The 27,792-nt window shown below is 43.8% G+C and overlaps 1 protein-coding gene across 2 annotated transcripts; it reads right to left on the reverse strand.

The window, feature by feature from the left end:
* Nucleotides 1-918: 918 nt before the first annotated feature.
* On the reverse strand, nt 919-27,792 carry SLC37A2 (solute carrier family 37 member 2). Of its 2 annotated transcripts, XM_040431117.1 has the most exons (19): nt 27,579-27,792; nt 23,766-23,847; nt 23,304-23,394; nt 17,210-17,288; nt 15,685-15,820; nt 14,787-14,863; nt 12,317-12,483; nt 11,424-11,461; nt 10,330-10,485; nt 10,153-10,243; nt 8,043-8,105; nt 7,174-7,259; nt 6,663-6,711; nt 6,509-6,582; nt 6,289-6,367; nt 5,810-5,907; nt 5,660-5,724; nt 3,588-3,647; nt 919-1,281 (listed from the first exon to the last, which is right to left on the reverse strand). In XM_040431117.1, the coding sequence occupies exons 1-18, from the start codon at nt 27,635-27,637 to the stop codon at nt 3,602-3,604; spliced, it is 1,536 nt and encodes a 511-aa protein (XP_040287051.1). In that variant the 5' UTR covers nt 27,638-27,792; the 3' UTR covers nt 919-1,281; nt 3,588-3,601. The 2 variants fall into 2 exon arrangements, with proteins under 2 accessions (XP_040287051.1, XP_040287052.1); XM_040431118.1 differs by lacking the exon at nt 3,588-3,647.

Raw genomic sequence — 27,792 nt, forward strand, 5'->3', positions numbered from 1 at the left:
TAGCCACCTTTTGCTTTGATTACTGCTTTGCACACTCTTGGCATTCTCTTGATGAGCTTCAAGAGGTAGCCCCCTGAAATGGTCTTCCAACAGTCTTGAAGGAGTTCCCAGAGATGCTTAGTACTTGTTGGCCCTTTTGCCTTCACTCTGCGGTCCAGCTCACCCCAAACCATCTTGATTGGGTTCAGGTCCGGTGACTGTGGAGGCCAGGTCATCTGGCGCAGCACCCCATCACTCTCCTTCATGGTCAAATAGCCCTTACTTTCAAAGTTTTCCCAATTTTTCGGCTGACTGACTGACCTTCATTTCTTAAAGTAATGATGGCCACTCGTTTTTCTTTACTTAGCTGCTTTTTTTCTTGCCATAATACAAATTCTAACAGTCTATTCAGTAGGACTATCAACTGTGTATCCACCTGACTTCTCCTCAACGCAACTGATGGTCCCAACCCCATTTATAAGGCAAGAAATCCCACTTATTAAACCTGACAGGGCACACCTGTGAAGTGAAAACCATTTCAGGGGACTACCTCTTGAAGCTTATCAAGAGAATGCCAAGAGTGTGCATAGCAGTAATCAAAGCAAAAGGTGGCTACTTTGAAGAACCTAGAATATGACATATTTTCTGTTGTTTCACACTTGTTGGTTATGTATATAATTCCACATGTGTTAATTCATAGTTTTGATGCCTTCAGTGTGAATCTACAATTTTCATAGTCATGAAAATAAAGAAAACTCTTTGAATGAGAAGGTGTGTCCAAACTTTTGGTCTGTACTGTATATATATATATATATATATATATATATGTATATTATATATACACATACATACATACACACACATACATACATGTATTGTATTTTCTATCCGATGTCTCATTCTACGCAGGACATATGAAGGACACAGTTGAGACATCTCTGTATTTTAGGTAGATTTTATTCACATTTTCTTTGCTGTCTCAACATACAAAAAATATATGTTTTCATCTCTGTCTCTGGAATTGTTCTCATATACATTGTATACAGATCATGAATGGGCTCATTCAATAATGAGACACAATGTAACATTCCTGTCACACTGTCACATGGGTTTGTATACTGCAATATGGAGGTTCATTGGATCACCAAAGTCTTTAAAATCTGTATTGAAAAACAAAAACAAAAAAAAACTTCCAGCGTTTGCTTATACTTAAAATAGCAGCAGTAAAGCTGAACCGGCCAGCAGAACAGGAGGAGCAGGACACCCGGGTGCTGCACATCTGACCATCACATCTCTGTGAACCTGAAAGCAAGATAAGAGGAGTTATCTGCCAAACTACAAAGGATGAAACACAGAAATCATCTGCCCAATGAGGCATAGATCAGGCACTGAAACATAATCAGGTTTGTCCTTCAGAACCCAACACCGGATCAAGGCAGTTACTGATTGAGCCACGAGCAGAAAGCAATCACACCTAAGCAAAAATCACTGCAGCATCCAAGCCAGATCTACATCGGATGAGGAGGAGTGACAAACTGAAGGAAAAGATACACGGACACTGCTGCTTTCATTATGACCACTAGGGGGCACTACAAGGGAAGCATTACTAGATACACATGCCGCAAACTTTTAGTTTGACATTCTCAGTGGCACGTCTCATGGTATGTAAAGTGTTAAATGTCAAGTTAAAGTAAAAATGTCCCACTTCTGTATATATAAAAATTCACAGATGCAGCAGGGCTGGACTGTTCATTTAACCAAATTGGACAATACTGCAAGTGCACTGAGATAGCTCTTGGCAGCTGCTGAGCATTTCAATGACAACCTCTGCAGAACCTCTTTTTGCAGAGGAGGACAGAGCCTTAGGGTATACCCATATGGTGTATACAGGTAGCAGTGGTGAAGTACATTAAGACCATGATAAAACTGTGTGCATTTTTTTGCTGCTCGGTTGGTTCTTGAACATGCGAGAAGAACCATAGCACAGCCACCACATCTGAATATACCCTTAGGTTAAAGGTGTTGCCCTGGACAACATTATTACTGTGCACTGACTGAGATGAAGTCCTCCTCTTTGCAGTGGGGTTCTCCAGCTGCTACAGGATATATTTTGAGGATCTGCATAAGATGTTATACACAAAGGCGTGCGCCTATTTCTGTCCGCAAACCACAGATCCCCAAAATACAGATACTTCCCATGTGCACTCCGCATTTTTCTGACTCCCATTCATAGAAATGTTTATACACATCTGCAATGCAGACCAGAATAGGACATGTTCTATAACTTGCGGAGCAGCCACGCGGATCTGGAATACGGATGTGTGCATGGCCCCATAGAAATGAATGGTCAAGGTGATAGCCACAAAAAACGCAGATCGCACACAGATGGAAAATACAGTCGCGTGCTTGAGGCCTTAGCCAGAAAGACGCTAAAGTAGTTGAGGAGAAGCCAGATATTATTTCTGTACAGATTAATGAATCATAAGTTGATCGTGTAGATGTAAAGATATTTATCAGGTATTCAGATTCTGCTCATCATTATGGGGATTTTCTTGCCTTTTGTTAAAGGGGTTCTGCACTTTGTTTAAACTGATGATCTATACTCTGGATAGATCATCAGCACTTGACCGGCGGGGGTCCGATACCGGGGACCCCCACCGATCAGCTGTTTGAGAAGGCAGCGGCGCTCCAGCAGTGCAGCGGCCTTCTCACTGTTTACCACAGGCCCAGTGACGTCATGACTTGTATCAACTAGCCTGGGCGGGGCTAAGCTTCATTCAAGGGAATGGAGCTTAGCCCCGCCCAGGCCAGTTGATACAAGTCGTGACGTGACTCGGCCAGCGGTAAACAGTGAGAAGGCCGCGACGCTGCTGCCTTCTCAAAAAGCTGATCGGCGGGGGTCCCGGGTGTCGGACCCCCGCCGATCTGATGCTGATGATCTATCCAGAGGATTAGATCATCAGTTTAAACAAAGTGCAGAACCCCTTTAATTCTTAATCTGCTCAATGGATGCGGATTATTCTCATCACATGTAATTAGCAGTAGATTAATGAGAGAGAAGAGATCAATAAGCGAGTCGTCCAACAGATGCAACACTCAAACTGTGACATTACGTCATTGGGTTAGTGGTTAATGCAATGGGTTACTGTGAAAATGTAAGTTTAGGGACACCAGAGACCAATTACAGTCAATCTAGGGATGTATGCTGCCCCCTGCTGTTAGGAACAGGGAGCACAGGGACAAACCTCCCTACAAATGCCACCAACTATAGACAACAGGTGACTACAGCGACCTGTGCCGATTGGGACAATGGTTAGTAGTTAATATAAAGTAGCAAGGGGGTATACAGTGGTTTTTGGCGTGATTTGGGAGAATCAAAAACCGTAATATGACAGCACTGCTAATGAAATCTTAGTAATGCCATTATTTTATATCTAGTTACAGTTGTTACCCAGTGTGACCAGGCTTTATATCTAGTGACTCTTCTGTATCCTATACACTGCAGTGACGGATGGAAAGTTTTGCATCTGGTCGGACTCCTAATAAAGCCGCATCTGGTTGACACTTTGCAGAGCGCGATTCTCATTTCCAGGACACAGTATACTCACAGTGTGCATTACAACTACTCGACCGTCCCAGAATTACTGTGATTTAATGCCAGACTAACGCTAAAAAGACACAGGAAGGACGCTGTTCATTTCATGTCAGAATAGTCGCTCAGTCATTCAGAAATCTACCTGTCCTTCCCTCTGCATCATCTCCAAATAATATTTCCAGTAGAATTCCTTTAATCTGGCGACTGATCGTCTGCTAGAAGCATATCTAATAAGGTTAGGGTGCAGCAAGACTGCGTGGCGCCATGGGAGTTAGCTGACTTGTGTGGAGCCATGAAAACGCAGTGCGATACTCCGTGTAATGTACTTCTATGGGATTCCATGACATTACATGCAAGCAAACTCACCTGCAAATGAATCCAACTTTCGGATTGTTTGCAATTATTGCAGAGGTCCACCCCCAACTTCCCAACAGCTAACATATCGCGCGTAAATTTGCGCTGTGATCTTGCACAAGATACTGTATGTTGCTGTGGAAAACCAATTTCATACAGCCGCAACATCCGGACCCTTTGTGACTACGGTGATCTATTTCATTCAGTGAAACCAAGGGAGGTCCACATGTTGCGTCTGTAACATGGACCCCAACATATGGCTTTTCCAGCCTTCTGAATAATAAAGTGTAATCCGCAAAGAATAAAAAGAGCTGACACTTTTTCCTATACACCGGGGTTTCAGTTCCTCAGCATTTACAAGGCCTATGTTGTCACAGATACAAACATCCTCATTTTACATCCAGGGGCTGGACAACCAGTCTAACCTAGTGTTACCCAAACAGCTGCAGTTTGTTACAATGTACCGGTGTAGGTCAGAGCTGGACTCAAGGACAGGAGAGAGGTTTGTACAGCTGTGTTTAAAGGGTCCATGAGCCTACAAAAGCCCTTAGGATACCAGAGGTTTTTTTGTTTTTGCGTTTTCATTTTTCTTCCCTATCTTCCTTGAGCCATAACTTTTTTATATTTCCGTTCACATAGCTGTATGAGGGCTTATTTTTTGCGGGACAAGTTGTACTTTCTAATGCCATTAATTATGGCAAACAATGTAGTGGAAAGCCGTAAAAAAAAAAAATCCCAAATGGGGCGGAATTGTAGAAAAACAAAACTCCACCGTTTTACGGGTTTTGTTCCCACGGCGTTCCGTTTGCAGCAAAAATGACCCATGCCCTTCATTCTCTGGTCAGTACGATTACAACTAGGGATGAGCGAATGGACTTCGGATGAAACATCCGAAGTCGATTCGCTTAAAACTTCGTTCTAATACTGTACGGAGCAGGAGCTCCGTACAGTAGTAGAATGTATTGGCTCTGATGAGCCGAAGTTATTGCTTTGCGAAGTCTCGTGAGACTTTGCGCAATAACTTCATAAAATAATTTGTACTGTAAAAAACCATTTCCCGAACTCTGGTTCGGTTCCAAGGTACGCCATGTTTGCCTATCGCTCCAGCGCTGTACATGTACGGTGCTGGTAGAAAAAGGGTTAATATGTCTAAGCAGCATATCAAAGGTTTTCATCAGTAAAGGTCTGAGTGTTGAGACCCCTTCCGATCCCTAGAAAGAAGAGAGAGAGAAGTGCTCACATAGCAGCGCAGGAGACAGGATCGAGATGGGCTCATAGACTTCTAATTAAGCCTATGTCCAGCAGCAAAGAGAGAGTGCTCTCTCCTCATTCTAGTGATCGTGGGGGTCTCAGCACTCAGACCCAATTCTGGCGTAAAATTCGGTCTGAAATGGAGCCAACCATCAGTTCCTATAGAGTTAGACAAAAATGTCTAACCCTGCACCACATTTATCCTCCAGCCTGAGCCCCTGTGATAAATTTGGTGCAGGTCTAGACCGCCAGGCTAAGGTTACCGGAGACCAGTTAATACATTTTACACTCATTGACAAAAAAAAAAAGTTGTTGGAATAAAATGAAATAACAACAATATTAGAGCGTGGTCATGAAGGCATACAGGTTCCGTATGGTATCCCGCAGCACATTCGCCCACAGATGTTAAAGTTTTGTCAATGACTGTATTTAAGAATACAGGAAACCCATATACATTGCATTTATCTTCGTAACACTCACCCTCTGGCCCTCTTGAAACAATGACACAATTCTTTAATTTCCTTATACACCAGACGAGCCAAAAACTGTAAGGAGTGAGCAAATCAGTCAGTAAATGTGACAATACATCCTATCAGGGGCACAGTCCAGTGCTGGTGGGGATGCACTTACTAAACACGCTAGGAGGTCAGACACAATCAACATGTAGAAGACGTAGTTCCAGCCCTTGGACGAGAGCACGGATGCAAGGGTCGGGCCCAAAGCAGCTCCTGGTTAATAAGAAATACAAATATTATAGATCTTCTCCTGAATCAGGAGCCCTGTACTAGCCTCAAAAACATAGCCCGACAGCTATTTATAATATCATTATAGGACAGTAAAATTCCTTTAATCCGGAATGTGACAATCCAAAACAAGACAATAATATTACTGATCTTCCTTAAGGCTAAATCTCATGAACTGATGGAGAGCTTATGCGGAGCAATGTTTTTTCAATTGTCATGTTTTTCCCTTTCTGTGTTGAAAATCAATAAAAAGATTTAAAAAAATAAAAAATAAAAAATGTTTGTTAATACAGAATAATTACTAATTCTTCAGCTCCCATTAAATGAATTTTACAGTATAATGTATTACATCATCCTTGTACTGACCTATCGACCCACAGCCGTCAATAATGGCAGTGACGGTAGAAAGCGCTTTGGCATTTCCACGTAAAGATTCATGTGTTCCCTGAAAGTAAAATCAGACGAATCAACATTCAAAGATGGGCTCACCAGCCCTGGTCCATCTCATGAATCAGACGGCATCTAATCAGAGGGCAGGCACATGGACGCGGTCAGACCACTGACTATGCTGGTCAAAAGGTCTTACCAGATCTGCAGACACCGCAGTGGTGATGAGTGAATAGGGCCCGTTAACCAGCAGGCCACATATGATGAGCATAGCTGCAGAGAGAAAAGCCCAAAATGTAACACTAAATGTACACAGCGTGCTGGTACAGAAACGATAAAGATACAAAACGTACCGACTGTGGTGGAAACTGCCATCTGCCCATACTGATTGTAGATGAATAGCTACAAAAAAAACATATGTACATATATAATTATATACAGACGATGCCCAGGTTATACCAGCATGGTCCATATCACTATATACAAGAAGATGCATAAAACTTATACCAGCTGTACATATATAATTATATACAGAAGATGCCCAGGTTATACCAGCATGGTCCATATCACTATATACAAGAAGATGTATAACTTATACTAGCTGTACATATATAATTATATACCAGACAATGCTCAGGTTATACCAGCTGTACATACAGAATTGCTTATCATTAATTTTGATTAGCCATTAACAGTTGAAGCTCAGGATTAACATGGGGATATGAACCTATCTGAACGTAGTGCTCGGACCACTCCTGATGCACAGATAAAGGTGAGGAGACATTTCTGCTTCATCATCTATAGCACTGTGGGTATTATACATGGTCATTTACACAGCATTGGCCTCCAGCACTGACCACTCACCATGGGTGCTGTCAGGATCAACATAACGCAGCAGGTGATGGCTCTTCCTCCGATTAAATCAGATATTAGTCCAGCCAAGATTCCACCTGCAAGAGAAAACAATGGAATCAAATGGTGGAAATAAAATTTATACAGGACTTTTCTCCAAAAATCACATTACACCAATGTAATTATAAAAAAAAAGGCCTTACATATAGGGAGGACTCAGTCATGTATCTTCACTTGGAGTCCCTAGACTTACCCAACCTTACAGTATGACTGGACAGGATAGGAGAAGCTCCTTACGTACTTTGAGGATCTGAGAAGATACCTCAATACTACTGGTAAGACATCTGCCCACCTAGAAGCCACCACATTTCTTTTTGTTGGTATCATCAGGAGACTGACAAATGAAGAAAAAGCAGAACACACTAAAAGTGGCATCGGGTCCTAAGCCAATAGCCACGTTCTCCCCAACCACGTTCTACAGCAACTTTGTACATTAGTATATCTAAAAAAAAAAACTAGAAGAATACTTCAATTCGTCTATGTATACATGGCTTTGTAGGATAATCATGGCACCCAGAGCGAAAACCTAGGAATGCTTCTTCCCAATAATTGCCCCGATCAGTGGCCTTGTTTCATTACAAAGTGAGGCCTCTAACAGCTTTATTTATTAAGTCCCTTGGAGACAAAATGGTCTTAGAGACAATATATGGAGGTAGGATAGAATAAGTGTCAGGAGGGGCTGCTGGGCGGCAGGAGGTAGGTAGCTCCAGGAAAGAAGCAGCTGAATTGTTGTAGATGTAGTGAATTCTGCAAATGATAGAAGATGGACCGACAGCTTGGCATTGTAGAGGAACAACAAGTTACAGGAGGGCACAACTTACCCACAATGCCGCCTGCATCAAACAGCGTGGACATGTCTCCAGCCTGCTTAGGATCAAAGTGAGCTGCAAGAAATAGACAGCACTTAAATAAGTGGATATGAACCGGACATATTGCATGGACCAAATGATCATCACCAGATCTGCATCTGAGAACATTTATCAAAACTGGTGCTAAGGGAAACTGGCTTAGTTGCCCAAAGCAACCAATCAGATTCCATGTTTAATTTTTCAAAGCTACTTTAGAAAATGAAAGGATCAATTTTGATTGGTCGTTTCGGGCAACTAAACCAGGTCTCTTCAGCAACAGTTTTGATAAATGTCCCCCATTGTGTTTTGGGTGACCAAAATTCCTCCAAATACCGCAACCTATTTTTTCCTTCAAAAAAATATGCTTGAAAGAAGTAACATACCACTGCTCAAGTGGTTTTTAAATCTGCTGCATAAAAAAAAGAAAAAATGTGCACAAGGCCACGTTTCTCCACTGAAATGATTGGGAAGCTGTTAGTCACACAGGATTGGCGTCCACAGGATTGCAATTATATACCAGGCCTGATGAAGGGCTATATATAGCCCGAAACGTTGCCTGAATTTATTATAACCATGTCCGGCTGAATAAAAATCACTGATTATTTCACCTGCAAGTCTGGAGTGCTGTTGATTTGTATATTTACATGAAAAATGTTCCTGAGGTGGAGCTGGGAACATGTCTAGACGAGCACCCTGAGAGCGCCAATTAATAGAAGAGTGCTGGGATCATTTGGATTGGAATACCATGTCTGTTTTAGTAACTACTTGCCTTCCCCATGTAATAACAATTCGAGAGCATCTATTCATATAAGGGTACTTTCACACTAGTGTTTTTCTTTTCCGGCGTTGAGTTCCGTCCTAGGGGCTCAATCCTGGAAAAGAACTGATCAGTTTTATTCTAATGCATTCTGAATGGAGAGAAATCCGTTCAGGATGCATCAGTTCAGTCTTTTTGACTTTTCAGGACGGAGATAATACCACAGCATGCTACGGTTTTATCTCCGTCCAAAATTCCGGAACACTTGCCGGAATGCCGGATCCGGCATTAATTTACATTGAAATTGACATAAAAAATACTGCAATGCCGGATCCGTCCTGCGCATGCGCAGACCTTTAAAAATAGAAACGGATCCGTTTGTCCGTATGACAAACGGACAGACAGATCCGTTCTTGCAATGCATTTGTAAGATGGATCCGCATCTGGATCAGTCTACAAATGCTGTCCGTTTGCATGCAGATTGCCGGATCCGACAGGCAGTTCCAGCGACGGAACTGCTTTGCGGATCACTCTGCCGCAAGTGTGAAAGTAGCCTAACTCTGTTATGCCATTCCTCAATTATTCCTGCCAGAGGTGTACAAATAAATTGCCAGCAATCTGCAATAAAGGGACTGCTGGGTGCTACCAGTAGTGGGTGAGTCGGACCTTCCCTACAAGCTGCTGACTATTCATTCATAAACTTCTAGTAGGACACAGAGGAATGGCACAGCATGGAGTCATAAGAATAGATGCTCCAGAATTGTTATTACAGGGAGAATGCAGGTAGTTACTAAAACAGACATTTCAGGAGCAGTGACGGGTCCTCTTTAAAAAGGGCCTGATCAAGCCTGGTGCATAATGAAAAGTTCTGCAACCCTCTATTAGACAGTGTAAACTTCAATGTGGCGCATCTCATGACTGCCTGGTCCAGCAGCTGTGGGATGGCTCCAGATACCTGCGACAATCTACCGGGAACCCTATTGAGTCACTCCTAGCCCGTCTAGCTGCTGTCCATGCTGTACACGACAGGTACTCTAGATATTAGCTAGTGGTCATAATAATGTGACTTGACGGTGTATTAGAGCACATATTATATTAGTAAATTGCAGAATATTTCATTACATGATAAGTAAGGTTTTACATACAGCCAGAAATTCCATTTAAGGCTTCATGAGCAGGCCTATGTGATTATGCTATAAATAAGCTGCAGCCAGTTTAAGTTAGAGTTGCCCTTTAGGTACTATACTGACTTTATTAGTTTGTTGAACTGATTGGGGGTACTGATCTCCCCTCACTGATCTGCAATGAAGGCTCCGGGGTCCTTACCCACGTTGGCGATGTAGAGTGGCAACCAGTACAGGAACGTGTAACTGACCAATTTGGCAAACAGCAGACACAGTGAGAATTCCACCACTCCCTGTAGAGATCAGAAATCCACAGGTATCAGATAGAGAACACAACAGGTGTGACATAGGACACCCCCCTCCACCAGACCCAGCATACCGGGATCTTCAGGGCTCCACAAAAGCTGATGGCCTGAGGGTGCTCTGCGGGCTCTTGTGGACTGATAGACTCGTCCAGGTCAGTGGTCGGCTGATTTTTAAAGATGTTTTCTGTGCTGCTGTTTATTTGGACGTCTGCCAGCTCCCCCTTCTCTTCCTGGAATTCAAGTATCATGGTGGTAAAGAAACGTGATGGGAAGAACATGAAATTACAGAAAATTACATAGCATAAAGAGAGTGTGATATCAAGTGTGTGACTGTTATACATAATAAGAAATCATGAGACAAGCGATGACGCCAACGCTGCCCCACACAAGAGACCGCTCCTCCCAGACACAATGACACCACCGCTCTCCCCAAGACACATGCGATGAAGCCACTGTTGACCCCAGGCCCAAGCAATGACGCCACTGCTGCCCCCAGACACAAGCGACCAGACACAATCAATGATGCCACCGCTCTGCCCTAGACATGAGATGACACCAGTGCTCCCCCCTAGATACAAGCGAGGGCGCCACTGCTCCCTGCCAGACACAAGCAGTGACACCACGCTCCCTGCCAGACACAAGCGATGACACCACTGCTCCACCCCAGACACAAGTGAGGATGCCACCATCTCACCCCCAGACACAAGCGATGACACCACTGCTCCCTGCCAGACACAAGCGATGACACCACTGCTCCCCTCTAGACACAATTACACCACCGCTTACCCCCCAGACACAAGTGAGGATGTCACCATCTCACCCCCCAGACACAAGTGAGGATGTCACCATCTCACCCCCCAGACACAAGTGAGGATGCCACCACTGCCCACAGACACAACCGAGAATGCCACGCCACCCCCAGATACAAACAATGATGCCACCACCGCCTCCCAAAACAAGCAATGATGCCACTGCTCCCCCCCAGAAACAAGTGACGGAGTAAGACAAGCTTCAAGAAATATCATTCTGTGGGTGCAGACATATTAATGCCCAAGAAGATAAGTCACCAACAAATATAATTTTCAATGAGTTTATCTTATCTTTCACTGGCTGTACAAAAGAACAAAAAAAAAAACAAACACAATCTGTGAGAATACAAAGAACTTACTATCTGATCAGGAGAAGTGCAGCCAACATCTTCTGGATCTGTGCAGATGAGAAGAAGGGAACATAATTCAGTCTGAATAATTTAAGGGGTTGCCATTTCATCAAGCACATGACTGGCTCATGGGCAATGTTCAGTAGATTATGGCCACCAACAGTTCTTGGGAGCAGCTCCATATGCAGACGAGCATAAAGCTGAATATCGCAATGAAGCGTCTGGTAGCGCTTGAGAAACCTATCTGAATATACAGACAAGAATGGCTTAAATAACAAGTGCTTAATATAGTATTATTATAGAAGCATTCTGATCTAAAACCTGCACAATATATCCAGTGTCCTCTGATGGTTGAATCTCAAGGGAATAAGAGTGTGTGTAACAAAGCTACTTCCTATAAAGGAAGCCAGTCCGCAGGATCAACCTCAATAAACCAGGCATACAGTCTAATAAGGTTGATCCTGCTGACTAAAGCAATACCCATAACCCATCTTGAGAAAATCTGTTACATTTCCAAGAAAACAGACTTTTTTCCATACGTGGGCTTCTGTTCATCTCCTCTCCTCTGCAACATTGGTCACTGCCCCCTCCCCATGACTGACAGGACTAGGCATCATTAACCTCCTACCTGGCCCTGTAATCCTGCGCATGCTCCGTCAATTGTACAGTCGGTGCATCCATCCCTCAGTACAATGAAGCCTTTATTTGCATTAAAAAAGTCAGTTTTCTTGAGAATGACATCATGGATTTCACAAGGCATCATGTTAGTCAGCAAGATCAAACCCATCAGTCAGTATCTAAGTAAAATATTTTAATTATAATATTCCACTTGAATTTCAGTCTATAGTTACCCCACACCCACACTAGAGGGCAGCAATTCAGTAAACTGATGTAGAACTCACACTCAATGAGGAAAAAGAAGCAGATTATTCCACATGAGGCGATGATGACTCCGGGCACGATGAAGGACAGACCCCAGGCAGAGGTGACAAATGCCCCTGCAATAAGTGACCCAAGTATATTCCCCACAGCAGTGTGAGAATTCCAGATACCCATGATGAATCCTCTCCTGTAATTAGACAGATATTGAGGGTTAGAGTGGACCGAGGTCATCTTTGTATTCTCTCAGTAGCTGATGGAATTATATAGAGAATGATATTGACTCATTTCTCTGACACTGCTGAGCCATGTTCAGGTGCCACTGTTTAGCCTCCTGGATCCTCATATATCAAGAATATATTTACTTTCAATAGGATTCAACAACTCCCAGATTACTGAAGTCACAGTATTCTTTGGACCATTAGGCCCCTTGCAGACGAGCGTGTCCGGATTAGGTCCAGATGCGTCCCGGTGCATTGCGGCAAACCCGCGCGAGTAGGGACGCAATTGCAGTCAGTTTTGACTGCGATTGCGTTCCGTTGTTCAGTTTTTATCGAGCGGGTGCAATGCGTTTTGCACGTGCGTGATAAAAAACTGAATGTGGTACCCAGACCCGAACTTCTTCACAGAAGTTCAGGTTTGGGTTCAAGGTTGTGTAGATTGTATTATTTTCCCTTATAACATGGTTATAAGGGAAAATAATAGTATTCTGAATACAGAATTCATAGTACAATAAGGCTGGAAGGGCTAAAAAAATATATATATAATTAAACTCGCCTTAATCCACTTGTTCGCGCAGCCGGCATCTCTTCTGTCTTCATTTGTGAGGAAAGGGACCTTTGATGATGTCACTACGCTCATCACATGGTCAGTCACATGATCCATCACCATGGTGATGGATCATGTGACGGACCATGTGATGAACGTAGTGACGTCATCAAAGGTCCTATTCCTCACAGAACAAGACAGAAGAGATGCCGGCTGCGTGAACAAGTGGATTAAGGTGAGTTTAATTATTTATTTATTTTTTTTAACCCCTCCAGCCCTATTGTACTATGAATTCTGTATTCAGAATGCTATTATTTTCCCTTATAACCATGTTATAAGGGAAAATAATAATGATCGGGTCCCCATCCCGATAGTCTCCTAGCAACCGTGCGTGAAAATTGCACCGCATCCACACTTGCTTGCGGATACTTGCGATTTTCATGCAACCCCATTCATTTCTATGGGGCCTGCGTTACGTGAAAAACGCGCAAAGAGGAGCATGCTGCGATTTTCACGCAACGCACAAGTGATGCGTTAAAATAACTGCTCGTGTGCACAGCCCCATATAAATGAATGGGTCCGGATTCAGTGCGGGTGCAATACGTTCACCTCACGCATTGCACCCGCATGGAAATCTCGCCCGTGTGAAAGGGGCCTAAGACTTACTTTTTTAGCAGGAAAAAAAATTGTGCTTAAAAGTTCCTGCGTATTACATTCTACGATCAGGGTGCTCATGCAGTGCCAGACCTCCCCGACTGCTTCCTTGATGATTTAGCAGAGCACTTAGGCAGCTCTTTGCTTGATCGGTGAAAGATGTGTGCACACTTCTCTCTTTTCCTGCCTGACACTGATCTGTGTGATCAGTGCTTGCACACTTTAGGAAAAATGACGGCCTATATGTATTCCCGCTGTCCCAGCCACTGGAGAGGCTGAAGATTTTTCCTATAGTGTGCAAGAACGACCACCGCTGCTAGATTACAAGGTGGTCGTGACCCCTGGATATGAGCGGTGTATAATGTGATAGAAAAATGAATCAAGCCAGGAAAGGAGCAATATCGACAACCACAATAGATTAATAAGTGCCTTGCACATGCGCAGCCACCCTCCATTCATTTCTATGGGGCCTCCGCAAAAAGCTGAGTGCTTGCTCAGCTATTTCCGTCTGCCCCATAGAAATGAATCGGAGCAGGGGCCGCGTGTGCGCGATGCGCACCCATTCTCTTCTATGGGAGCAGCGCTTGGTGGTGGACGGACCCCGGGATCCTCCAACCACAGCTCTCCGCTCCGTTCTCGTTGTAGGTGCGGGTCTCAGATATGCCCCCATTGTATGTGATGGGAATACCCCTTTAATGCTACTTGGTGAACTGAGACAATCCCTTGAATGTAGCTAAAGGACCGTTGATGATGTCTCCAGTGGGAGGAGTCAGCCAGTAACAAGACCTTGGGTAGTGTATAGTACTGTACCCTGTAATGTGTGATGTTGATACTCCTATCATGTGACCACATGCTCCATTGCTGTTTGTTTCAGTAGTCAGAAGATGACACACTAGGGTTAACAGGACTGAACTGTAACGATTAACCCCTTCTACGCTAGACCATTAAATTTATATTGACCCCTCCACATCATTAAACTACCAGGAAAGTTTTAATAAGACTAATAGAAAGTGTTTATTTCTGGTCTCTAAACCTGGGGGCGTCTTATAGTAAGAACAATAGGGTACTTACTTTCCTTTACCAAACCAATTCCCCATGCAGGCAACAACGGAGGGCCACCCTGTCGTCTGAGCCAGTCCATTCAGTATCTGTTGAATGTGAATACGCACAAGGTCACCAACAACAGAATATAAGCTAGACAGGAAAGAGACTGCAGGAGGGACAATAAACTATAAGGGAAGCAGCAATGGGGTGGAACAAGATGGAAAAGGGGTGAGCGCAAATGTACTGTAATCCTGAAGAGACTGATAACAGGGAGCAACAGCTCTAGAACATAGTTATATATTATAGTTATAAATACTAACAAATACATACAAGGCCGTCCACAACCTGTCCTCTCCCTACATCTCTCTTTCCCGATACATCCCCACACGCACTCTCCGATCCTCACAAGACGTCCTTCTCTCCTCTCCTCTTATCGCCTCTTCCCACAATCGCCTCCAAGATTTCTCCCGTTCATCCCCCACACTCTGGAACTCGCTACCCCAACATATCAGACTCTCGCCTACAGTGGAGACCTTCAAAAGAAACCTAAAAACCCACCTCTTCAGACAAGCCTACAACCAGTGACCCTGTTGCCTCTATACCGCCATGACCAGCTTCACCCACACCTACTGTGTCCTTCTCCCATACCATGTAGATTGTAAGCCCTCACGGGCAGAGCCCTCTCTCCTTCTGTACCAGTCTGTAACTCGTCTTGTTCCTGCTTATTGCAGTTGTCTGTATTATGTATGTGCACCGCTTATCATATGTACAGCGCTATGGAATGAATGGTGCTTTAATAATAAATAATAATAATAATAATAATATTATGTCACGCATCACAGCATGTGTCCATATACTGGAGTCTTCTTCACCTGAAACAAAATATAGCAGCGCCCTATATGACACCTGACATCTGGACTGTTACCTGAAAGAGAATATAGTACCAAAGGGCGTGAATATTCCAGTAATAGCCCAGACCCAGGAAGACTGTTAACACCCCACACGTGATCATACCACCGGACAAGTAATAGCGCAAGGGGAGACGCTCGCCAAAAATGCCACTGAAAAGAAAGAAAATAAATAGTTTACTCCAAAAATATCTCCTACACAAAACACTCATTCTAATTGTCATCTCCTGAGACATAGAGACACCACTGATACATGATGAGATCCTAAGGAATTCTTGTACATAGGGGGTAGTACTATAGTAGCTCTATTTTAGTATTATAGTAGTTCAATTGTTGTACATAGGGACGGTATTATAATAGTTCTTGTTTTCAACATCTAGGGCGGTATTATATTATTATTTTCAATACCTAGGGCGGTATTATAGTAGTTACATTCCTCTCCCATTTAGGTTAGAATAAAAGTCCCCCCCCTTCCTCGCTCTGTAGCACTGATTGTTGCTCCAGTATTGGCCAGATTCATGTGACTCATTTTTGCCCTTAGACTTTTGTCCATCATTGGTCACTTCATTATCAGAACAAGTTTTTGCTGCAGCTCAAATTTCCTGCTTTCAAAGGTTAATCATCGCAGCTAAACATGGATTTAAATTTGTTTATTCAGCTCCACGAGATTTCAAAGAAACAGAAAAGAAAAGAGAGATTGTATTTGATCGCCCTTTTACCCAAACGCTGTCATTTACAGAGAAATGATCCTTGTTATTACTTTAATTTTCCTAAAGGTGACGAGGAGATAAATGATACAGTTTTATACAAGCACAATAAATTGATTGTCATAGAAATATACATGTATTACACAGTACGTTTCCCATCAGTGAGGGTACGCCCCCCTAGGCTAGTAAAAGGGACAGTAACCTTATGATTCACTCTTCGACTGCCGTGTAGCAATGAGAATGTACAAATAAGGCTACATGCACACAACCGTATGTGTTTTGCGGTCCACAAATTGCAGATCCGCAAAAGAAAACAGCCGTATGCCATCCGTTTTTTGTTTTTGCGGATCCATTGTAACAATGCCTAAAACGGACAAGAATAGGACATGTTCTATTTTTTTTTTTGGCGGGACTACGGAACGGACATACTAATGCGGACAACACCACAGTATTTTTTGCGGACCCATTGAAATGAATGGGTCCGCATCCTAGCCGCAAAAAAAACTGAACGGACACGGAAACAAACAACGTTCGTGTGCATGTAGCCTAAGGTGCATTGTAAGGTCTGACTATATTTGCTAGAAGCAGCGAGCTTGGACTCATTTATATAAAACTGGCCCGGCCCTTTAAACGTATCCCCTGCACGGCAACAAAGTAGCCGTATCATCTCCTGTACTTGCCAGTTCCCATTTCTTTTACTTTGTTACAACTTTGTTGACGTTTTACTGTTTGTTATAGGTTTCTTTTGTATGTGGATTTTTATAGAGTACGTTGGCAACACATAGATGGCAGGTCATCTCTACATGTCACTAATGCATTCATATCTGCCACCCACCTGATGAACATGCCAATGGCGTAAGCCACCAAGAAGGAGGTGTCCAGGGAACCCAGAAGTTCTTTGTAATTGGACTGATCTAAAGAAAAAGCAGCTCAGGTTAATACACAAGTTCTCTGTTAAGACCTGTTATTCAGTGGCAGGACCCCTTTTAAAGTGCAGTTAAAGGGGTTGTCTCACTTCTCCATATGGCATTTATCATGTAGAGAAAGTTAACACAAGCCATTGCCTCCTTTGCTGGCTGGATTCATTTTTCCATCACATTTTACACTGCTCATTTCCATGGTTATGGCCACCCTGAAATGCAGCAGCGTTGGCCGTGCTTGCACACTATAGGAAAAAGTAATGGCCTCTCTATTGGCCGAAACCAAGGAAGTGTGTGTAGCCCAGCCATAGTGGGCAAGCACGGCCACCGATGCGGGATTGCAGGGTGGTCGTAACCATTGAAACGAGAAGTGAATAATACAATGGAAAAATGTATCCAGCCAGCCAAGGAGACAATATAGATAATCACAATACATTAGTAAGTGGCTTGTATTCACTTTCTCTACATGATAAATGCCATTTACCGACATGAGACAACCCCTTTAGGCCCCTTTCACACAAGCGAGTTTTCCGCGCGGGTGCAATGCGTGACGTGAATGCATAGCACCCGCACTGAATCCTGACCCATTCATTTCAATGGGTCTGTGTACATGAGCGTTGTTTTTCACGCATCAGTTCTGCGTTGCGTAAAAAAATCGCAGCATGTTCTATATTCAGCGTTTTTCACGCAGCCCTGGCCCCATAGAAGTGAATGGGGCTGCGTAAAAAACGCATTGCATCCGGAAGCAAGTGTGGGTGCGATGCGTTTTTCACTGATGGTTGCTAAGAGATGTTGTTTGTAAACCTTCCGTTTTCTATCACGCGCGTGAAAAACGCATCAAAACGCATTGCACCGGCGCGGAAAAAACAGAACAACTGAATGCAATCGCAGACAAAACTGACTGAACTTGCTTGCAAAATAGTGCGAGTTTCACTGAATGCACCCTGAACGCATCCGGCCCCAATCCGCAACGCCCGTGTGAAAGGGGCCTTAAAGAGCCAGAAGCAATCCATGGTGTGTGACAGAGCTCTGCTCCTCCAGGTCATACAAGTAATACCAGGACAACAGTGGAAACTGACACAGGCTACGCTGGAGAAGGGAGGAAGAAGGGATATATGTACTATGATGTTACGGAAGCCATTAGTAGTTGTCACCAAAACCCCCCCACCATTATCCATGGAGGAGACCAAAAGACTGTCTCAGTATTTCCCTATAGGATCCACATGGTTGATGCGTCAGAACAATATAATGAATCTATTATAAGCAAGTGGAAAACCTGACATATGCCTCCTGTCAAATGCTTTTCCATGAACAAACAGCAGGTCATGTGCGATGAATGTGGATCTGGGTTTTCATTTTAAGAAGAGAGCGGTTTCCTATAAATAGCAGAGCAGAACTCAGTGTAAGAAATGGTCCTCACTCATCTCAGGAGCAGCATTTCCTCAAAGCTGCACGAGACACAAATGACCTGTGCTGTATATAGAGAGTCTTCTCCCCAAGACAACCAATGTGACCACCATGACACCTGCCGGGTAATCCAGGTCCAGGTCGTATCAGTCACCTCTCAGAGGGGCAGTTGTGCCCATATTAGATGTTGCCCTACAAGTAAGAAGTCATGGTTTGCATTTACCATGGATTACTCTTCGACTGCCGTGTAGCAGTGAGAATGTACAAATAAGGCTACATGCACACAACCGTATGTGTTTTGCGGTCCGCAAATTGCAGATCCGCAAAAAAAAAACGGATGACATACGTATGCCATCCGTTTTTTTTTTTTGCGGATCCATTGTAACAATGCCTAAAACGGACAAGAATAGGACATGTTCTATTATTTTTTTTTGCGGGACTACGGAACGGACATACTGATGCGGACAACACACAGTATTTTTTGCGGACCCATTGAAATGAATGGGTGCGCATCCTATCCGCAAAAAAAAAGGAACGGACACGGAAACAAACAACGTTCGTGTGCATGAAGCCTTATCATGTAGAGAAATTGAATACAAGACACTTACTAATGTATTGTTATTATCCATATTGCTTCCTTTGCTGGCTGGATTCATTTTCCCATCAAATTATACACTGCTCGTATCCAGAGGTTATGACCACCACTGCAGTGCAGATAAGGGATGGTGGCTGCTCTGCATGTGCGCGTATATGTGCTCCCATGGTCCCGGCCACCAGAGAGGCAGACGCCTTTTCCTATAGTGTGCAAGCACGACCACCACTGCTGGATTGCAGGGTGGTCCCTAGTCCCCCCCCCCCCTCTGCACAAGTAGCACATTGCACAGTAGACTGACTGCACTACATATAGATAGGCTGTTTGAAATGTTATGTGCTCCCAATGTCCATATGAAAACTTAGTAGACTACAGACTACCCAGTATATTACTGTAGATGCACTGGATGGCTCAGGTGCTTGTAGGTACAGAAGTAGACCAGCCAGGACCCCCTTTCTGCAGAGACCCCCATATTCAGTCATCTCTAGCATCTGGCTGCTGCCAACCGCTGTGTGTGCAGATAATATTTGCATCTAGCTGTACAGTGGGCCCCAGAACTAATTTTACTGGCGGTCCTTCTCTCCGTCTGGCCAAAACGGGTTTGGAAGACAATACATTAATTCGTATAGGGGCCTTAAGTGACTTTCTGATTGTCTGCAAGGTGATTCGATTGTTTCAACCTGCAGGCCACTAGTTTATGCTTTATTCTTGGGGAAGTCAGGTAAGATCATTGACTTCTTCCTCTGTTATCTTGTGCCGCTCCCCAGAAACATTCAGCACAAATTCACAATCAATTGATGATGGCCCTGCCAATTTTTGCGACAATCACGTCACAGTAGGTCAAATGCAATACAATATCGCAATCCTCATACCACTTGACGCATGCTGCCATTCAGTCTCAACCTATAACTTAATCCCTTTATGAAATTTGTTTTTTTTTAAATCCCAGCCTTCCCAAAGCCATAACTTTTTTATTTTTCTATTCACATAGCCGTATGGGGGCTTGGTTTTTGTGGGACAAAGTTGCACTTTCTAATGGCACCATTTATGGCGGCATACAATGTAGTGGGAAAAAAGCAGGGAAAAAAATTCAAATGGGGTGGAATAAAAAAAAATAAAAACAAAAAAAAAACAACCGCCACAATTTTATGGGTTTTGTTTTTACAGTGTTTCCTATGCGGTAAAATTGACTTTACTTTCCTGTTACTTTCATTCTCTGGGTCAGTATGATTACAACAATACCCCACATGTATAGTTTTTCTTACAGAAAAAAAATGTTTTAATACTGAAAAAAAAAATCTTTGGAAAAGTTTTTTTCTCTTCGCATCACCATAATCTTACTTTTTTATTTTTAAGTGTATGGAGCTGTGTGAGGGCTCATTTTTGCAGGGCAATCTGTTCTTTTCATTGATTCATTTTGGGATGTGTATGACTTTTTGATTGCCTTCTATAAAAAAATTGGTGGGAGCTGAAGTGACCAAAAAACGGCAAATCGGCCATTTTGACTTTTTTCCTTTTCACCATTTTCGGTATGAGATAAATATTTTTAAATTCTATATTTTATTTTATAGCACGGCTGTTTTCACACTTGGTGATGTTTATTTTTTTATTGTTTATATACTTTTCTTTTAATTTTGGGGTTTGAATTTTTATATTAAAAAAAAACTTTTTTTTTATTTTTATAGTTCCCCTAGGGAACTATAGCAAGCAGTTATTAAATAGCTTTTCTCATAGACTCCAATGTATTAGCATTGGAGTTTATGAGAATTATACTATGTTCCTATGGAGCCCGCATAGGAAGTGATGTGCAGCAGCCTCCTGATTTCCGTGTTTTTGCACTTTCAGATAATGTGATCACATTTGACCATGGCATCTGAAGGGTTTAAAGTCTACGATTGGTGTTTCCACCAGTTGTGGACATGAGCCCCACATGCCTGCTGTTTAAAACAGTGCAAGCGGGCGCCATATTTAAAGTCACGATCGCTGACGTATATACACATAAGGCGGTTGGGAACGGGTTAAAGGGGTATTACCATCTGAGACCTTTATGACATAGCTCAAGTATATATCTTTAATGTCTGGTGCAGGTTGCACCTCCAGGACACTCACCTATTGGGAGGGTCCCCTTCTCCCTCAGTAAATACTCCATAGAGTATGAGACCAGGCATGCATGTAGCTCGCTCAGTTGTAGATTATGGGTGTTGTGCTGAGCATTTCACAACATCTATAAACTACAATGGAAAAAGCTGCATGCATAGATGACCACCTCTAACTCATATACTGCTGGAGTGCCACCAGTAGTACTTGCCTGCCGCTGCTTCTTTTCTTTAACATGGAAACTATGCGTGAGTAGCCACATGCAAACATGCTTTTTGTGTGTGTAGATGGTTGGGGCCTCACAGAATGGCAATGATAGCTGCATGTGGCTTCCTAGGCCTCGGGTTTTGCACCCCAGATCTACATAATTCTCCACTTTGCTTCTGGGGGGTTCTGGAATGGGCACTTCCTCATTAGTAGTACAGATCGAATTACAGAAGGGATATTAGGGTAGTTAAAGGGTTATCCAATCTAAAAAAAGCCCACCCATATGCCGGTCCCCCCACGCTGAATATACTTACCCAGGTCCCTCCTCCCTGCGCCGCTCCTGGTCCCCGCACCGCCGCTGCTGCTTCTCCCCATGCACGGATGAAAACATCCAGTGTCGTGGGGGGGGGGGGGCGTCCATTGGCAGGCTGGGACGGGGACAAGCCTCCCTAGCGTCAGCTGCGATGCTAGGGATGTTCGTCCCTATCTGCCATTGGTGCACGGAGAGAGGCAGCAGAGGGGGTGCGGGGACCAGGAGCGGCGCACGGAGCAGGGACCCGGGTAAGTATATTCAGCGTTGGAGGGTCCCGCATATGGGGGCGGGAGGGGCTTTTTTAGGATTGGATAACCCCTTTAATTGGTATCTTCTTCCGTCATTCCTATATTGTCTTAATTCTGCAGCTTTTTCTTACTGATTAACTATCCTCTGGAAAGATCATCAGTATCTGATCGGTGGAGTTCCCACAACCGGTAACCCCGGAGATCAGCTGTTTGAGAAGGCAGCGGCGCTCCTGTGAGCACCGCGGCCTTCTCTGGCAGTAGTGCTGTGGTCTTCTCGTTGTTTCCCGCAAGCCCAGTGACGTCACGACTAGTATAACTGGCCTGGGCTCAGAAACCCCATTCAAGTGAACAGGGCTTAACTGTTCAGGTCCGGACTGATTCATTTTTATGGACCACAGAAAATTCAGATAGCAGGCAATGTCATTGTATTGTCCGCATCGGTGTGTTTGTCTGTCCACAAATGATAGAACATGCCCTATTCTTGTCCATTTTGTGGACAAGAATAAGCATTTCTATCACATCCGATATCCGTATTCTGTGGATTTGCATTTTGCAAAACATAATCATGTAAACGAGGCCTAAACCTGACCCGCTGAAAGTAAAAAAATAAAAAACACAAATAACGTTTTCTCAGAAACCAAATCCTAACGTAATTCGGTCTTCAAGCTGCACATGCATTCCTTCCCAAGCACAAACACAGCCCATGCACTTGAGGTCAGCAGAGACGCAGGATAGTCCAGTTACACCGGACGAGATGAGGTTGTAGTTCAGTGAAATGTACAGTAGGAACATGGTATCAATATGACATAGATGTCCAAATGGGAACACCCAGTTGTGCAAGTATCTGCCTAAACTTGCCACCATTCAGAACACCAGATGGACCAGTGACTGTAAACGCTCACGAGCCAGCATCCCCATCCGGGCACCACACATGTGCCAACTAGTAGAGGACAAATTTTAGGCTGGATGCACCAAATTACAGACCTTTGGACCTTTTGCACATCTGGAGTGGAATTTTTGGAAGATTGGCTGTGAGTCCCCTTTTGGACCTGTAAGTCCTACCATGTCCTGATAGTACTGCTGGAAATCTGCTATTTGTCCGTTTACCTAGAAGCGTCAGGATTTTATGGAAGACTTTTACTCACCGAATGGCGCCCAGCTACACCACGTTGTGTCATTTTCAGAAATATTTGCAGGTGGATTGGGAATCTCCGAACAGTTTCTGTGTAACTGACTCTGAAATCACAAAATGTTAGCCACATGGGTAGCTGGAATCTAGAAAGTGTTCTCTACTATCTGCTCCAGGAGAGCAGAGTGACGATGACTATGCCCTGCCACCGCAGCTTTTCCTGCCATTATCACCCAGCTTTCCTAGACTTCTGAGTGGAAAATGTGCCTAGATACATGTGATACATATGCTGCATTAGGGGGATCGTGTTCTCATCAGGTAACAGGGGACAGAAAAATATTCAGAATGAATTAAAACCACTTTTTAGTTAAAAGAGAGGGAAGTGGATGTTTATAGCCCACCCAGAAAAAAACCATAGAATTATCCGCATTTCAAGCAGTGCCCCTCCCCCATACAGAGAACATAAAGTCGCACTCACCTTCACAACACTGATCGGCTTCCGGGAAAGATGATAACTTGTATAAAACAAAAATGTCAGAACCATAATGAAGCCCCGATACCTGGAATCAAGACAGATAGCTATTAGAGGTAGAGTTCCCCTTACAGTCTGCCATTGTTCTGCACCCCACCCCTCAAGTGTCAGTATGTTATTGTTCCCAAGATCAGCAGTGTCATTGTCCGGTACCCCCCAAGTGTCAGCAACATCATTGCCCTGCACCCCCCCCCCCCCCAAGTGTCAGCAACATAACTGTTCTGTAATCCCCAAGTGTCAGCAACATCATTTCCCTGCACTCCTCAAATGTTAGCAACTTCATTGTCCTGCACCCTTCAAGTGTCAGCAACGTCATTGCCCTGTACCCCCCAAGTGTCAGCAACGTCATTGTCCTGTACCCCCCCAAGTGTCAGCAACGTCATTGTCCTGTACCCCCCCAAGTGTCAGCAACGTCATTGCCCTGTACCCCCCCAAGTGTCAGCAACGTCATTGCCCCCCCAAGTGTCAGCAACGTCATTGCCCCCCCAAGTGTCAGCAACGTCATTGCCCCCCCAAGTGTCAGCAACGTCATTGCCCCCCCAAGTGTCAGCAACGTCATTGCCCCCCCAAGTGTCAGCAACGTCATTGCCCCCCCAAGTGTCAGCAACGTCATTGCCCCCCCAAGTGTCAGCAACGTCATTGCCCCCCCAAGTGTCAGCAACGTCATTGCCCCCCCAAGTGTCAGCAACGTCATTGTCCTGTACCCCCCAAGTGTCAGCAACGTCATTGTCCTGTACCCCCCAAGTGTCAGCAACGTCATTGTCCTGTACCCCCCAAGTGTCAGCAATGTAACTATCCTGTACTCTCAAATGTCAGCAACGTCATTGTCCTGTACCCCCCAAGTGTCAGCAATGTAACTATCCTGTACTCTCAAATGTCAGCAGTGTAACTGTCCTGTACCCCCAAGTGTCAGCAGTGTAACTGTCCTGTACCCCCAAGTGTCAGCAATGTTATTGCCCCCTACTGCCAAGTCTCTGCATGTCATTGTTCTGTACTCCCCTAAACATAAGCAATGTAACGGTTATGCCCCCCCCCTTCCCCCATGTCATGGTCCTGTACTCCAAGCATCAGCATGTCATTCTTCTGTTCACTTCGTTATTGTCCTGTAGCCCTTTAAATTAGACAGCGCTCTTATCCTTGGTGAAGTTGAGAGACAGATTGCTCACATGACTGAGGCGATGAGGAACTCTGCTCCAGATGTGGCATCACCCACATAAACCACAAAGGATTCATCATGGTGGGGAAATGTTCCATCACTCACTGTACACTAACACTCTGCATATTCTTTCCATCCCAGCACTTCTCCTCCCAAAATATACATCAGTCTATCTATTAGCACTGCAAACAGAATGGAAAACACTGCCAAGTATACAAACAATATATCTAACTATACATCTTTATTAATACTACAGCGAAAAATACACATAAAAATTTGTCGTCTATTACTCTCTGTTATCAGTCACTAGACGGTTGGGTTGTAGCTGACGGTAGAGAAAAATCCTACTGCGTTATCAGGCGCAGAGCAGACGGGAGCAGAGCACTTTGCTGACACAGGTCGGGGACTGTGGCTTTTATTTGAGAAAGGAGAAATATATGTTGATCTGCAGTTTCTAGATGTTGTAACAGAGTAGAGCACTGTGGCCAGGGTGAGGTTCTGCCTATTAGAAGACGTCCTTCAGAACGAGCGGAGAAACCTGCAGATGTGAGAACCCCAGAGCAATGCAGCAGCTGTCAGTAAAATTACTAGCAATCTGCAAATGTATGAAGTGCAGAGCAATGCAGTAGCTGTCAGTAAATTTACTAGTGGTCTACAGATGTGAGAAGTGCAGAGCAATTCAGCAGCTGTCAGTAAATTTACTAAGTCTACAGATGTGAGAAGTGCAGAGCAATACAGCAGCTGTCAGTACATTTACTAAGTCTACAGATGTGAGAAGTGCAGAGCAATACAGTAGCTGTCAGTAAATTTACTAAGTCTACAGATGTGAAGTGCAGAGCAATACAGTAGCTGTCAGTAAATTTACTAAGTCTACAGATGTGAGAAGTGCAGAGCAATACAGCAGCTGTCAGTAAATTTACTAGCAGTCAATTAGCAGCATCAGCCACAATAGAGCAGTTCATACATAACCCTTCCTTTGGCTGCATATACACTCCGTGCAGTTAGAGGACATTTCTTTGAACAGATGCTCAGTTTACCCCAGCAGTCAGACGTTTTGTTTAAAGGGAGAAGAATTTTAGGTGACTTTACAACTATTGCTAAATTCTGTCACAGGAATAAAGTTGCTCCCCATAAATTAGAATGAATGTTGTACTGCCTTTGAGATTATCAATGTAATTTATATACAACTTTCACATTGCGTAGAAACATAACCTAGTATGATCTTACACCAAAGAGATGAAGCAGGGAGCGTCATTCTGACTAATTTGTCAGAATTTGTGCCAGATTTAAATAACTTTAGCAGATACCACAATGCAGTGTGGTGTCCACATCTTCAAGGTGTTATATCTGTTGTAAATGAAAGAAGAAATCCTCATCTGGATCTGCATGTCAATAACTATGCAAAAACGCATGCAGATTTCCATCAGACATGGAGAAATAGTTTAGCTGACAACTGCGCAGTCTAAACAGAGAATAGGTCTGCTTCCAATCTCCCACCACAGTTTGCTGTCAGTGAAGAGAAGAAACAACAGGTTGGATCCTAAGCTGACCACTGGAGATGAGCGATGCCACAGACCTGACAACTAGATATGAGTGAACTTGTGTTTTCAAGTTTGGCGTACAAGGTTAAGGTTATCTAAGAATTCCGTTATGGATTCCGCTACCACGGACCATAACTTATGCAGGGTTGCCAACCGTCCAGAAATTTCTGGACAGTCCGTAAAAATAGGCGACTTTTTACCTGTGTCCAGAAAAAATAAATAAATAGATGCGTCTGTAATTTTTTTTTGAGACTGGTGGTTCATGACTAGATTATTTTGGTGGTAATTATCATTATTTTACATCTCACAGTAAATGCTGATAATGAGTTCTTATCATTATATTGAGCTATAGATATGTATTACTTATAATCTTTATCATTCATTATGGTTTTCTAATTTTTCCGTCAAAAATGTTGGCCGTCTGTGATTTTGGTATAAGTTGTCCATAAAAAAGAAAAATTCTGGTTGGCGACCCTGAACTTATGGTCCGTGGTAGCGGAATCCATGACGGAATTCTTAGATAACCCGAATCTTGTACAGCGAACTTGAAAACACAAGTTCGCTCAACACTACTGACGACTATGGGCAGCACGGTGGCTCAATGGTTAGCACTGGTGGCTTGCAGCGCTGGGGTCCCAACATCTGCATGGAGTTTGTATGTTCTCCCTGTGTTTGCGTGGGTTTCCTCCCACACTCCAAAGACATACTGATAGGGACCCATTGGAGACAGTTGGATGCTAGTGTCTGTAAAGCGCTGCCGAATATAGTAGCTCTATATAAGTGCATAAAATAAATAATAAATAAACTGCTTGTCTCCTTCCATTGAAATAACTAGCGTTCAGCAGAGCTGACCATACCTACACTGTTCTAATAACCCTATTTAAGATCTGTCTCTCAGTTTTAACCCAATGACTGTTATATCCAGACTATTTCGGAGAACGTCAGTGATGCCAGGAGGACCTGATGTGACAATGCACAGATCTGACCACCATAGCCTGCAGCAGAGCTAAGGTCACATGCCCCATCCCCCGGCTATACACACAAGACAAAGGAATATCTTACCAGCTGTCCCTGGACACAGCATGCATCAGCCTGATGGCTGGAGCCAGGCAGGATCTCATTGTCAGGGTATGGAGAGTGTCCTGGTGAGGGTTAGAGGGGTGGATCACTGATGTACTGGGCTCCTGGATGCAGGATCAGAAGTGTCAGCAGCTCTCCTCAGTTATATACAGGAGCTTCCCCTCCATACACCCTCCCAGATCCTAAACACATAATG

This window comes from Bufo bufo, chromosome 1, assembly GCF_905171765.1.
Source record: "Bufo bufo chromosome 1, aBufBuf1.1, whole genome shotgun sequence".
NCBI lineage: Eukaryota > Metazoa > Chordata > Amphibia > Anura > Bufonidae > Bufo > Bufo bufo.

Bases quoted from the DNA above. Each gene is read 5' to 3' on its own strand.
- SLC37A2 (XM_040431117.1), bottom strand. From the start codon at position 27,637: ATGAGATCCTGCCTGGCTCCAGCCATCAGGCTGATGCATGCTGTGTCC. The intron at 23,395-23,765 runs GTGAGTGCGACT...TTGTGATTTCAG, and splicing joins AGCCGATCAGTGTTGTGAAG to AGTCAGTTACACAGAAACTG. The intron at 5,908-6,288 runs GTCAGTACAAGG...CTTATTAACCAG, and splicing joins TGACGGCTGTGGGTCGATAG to GAGCTGCTTTGGGCCCGACC.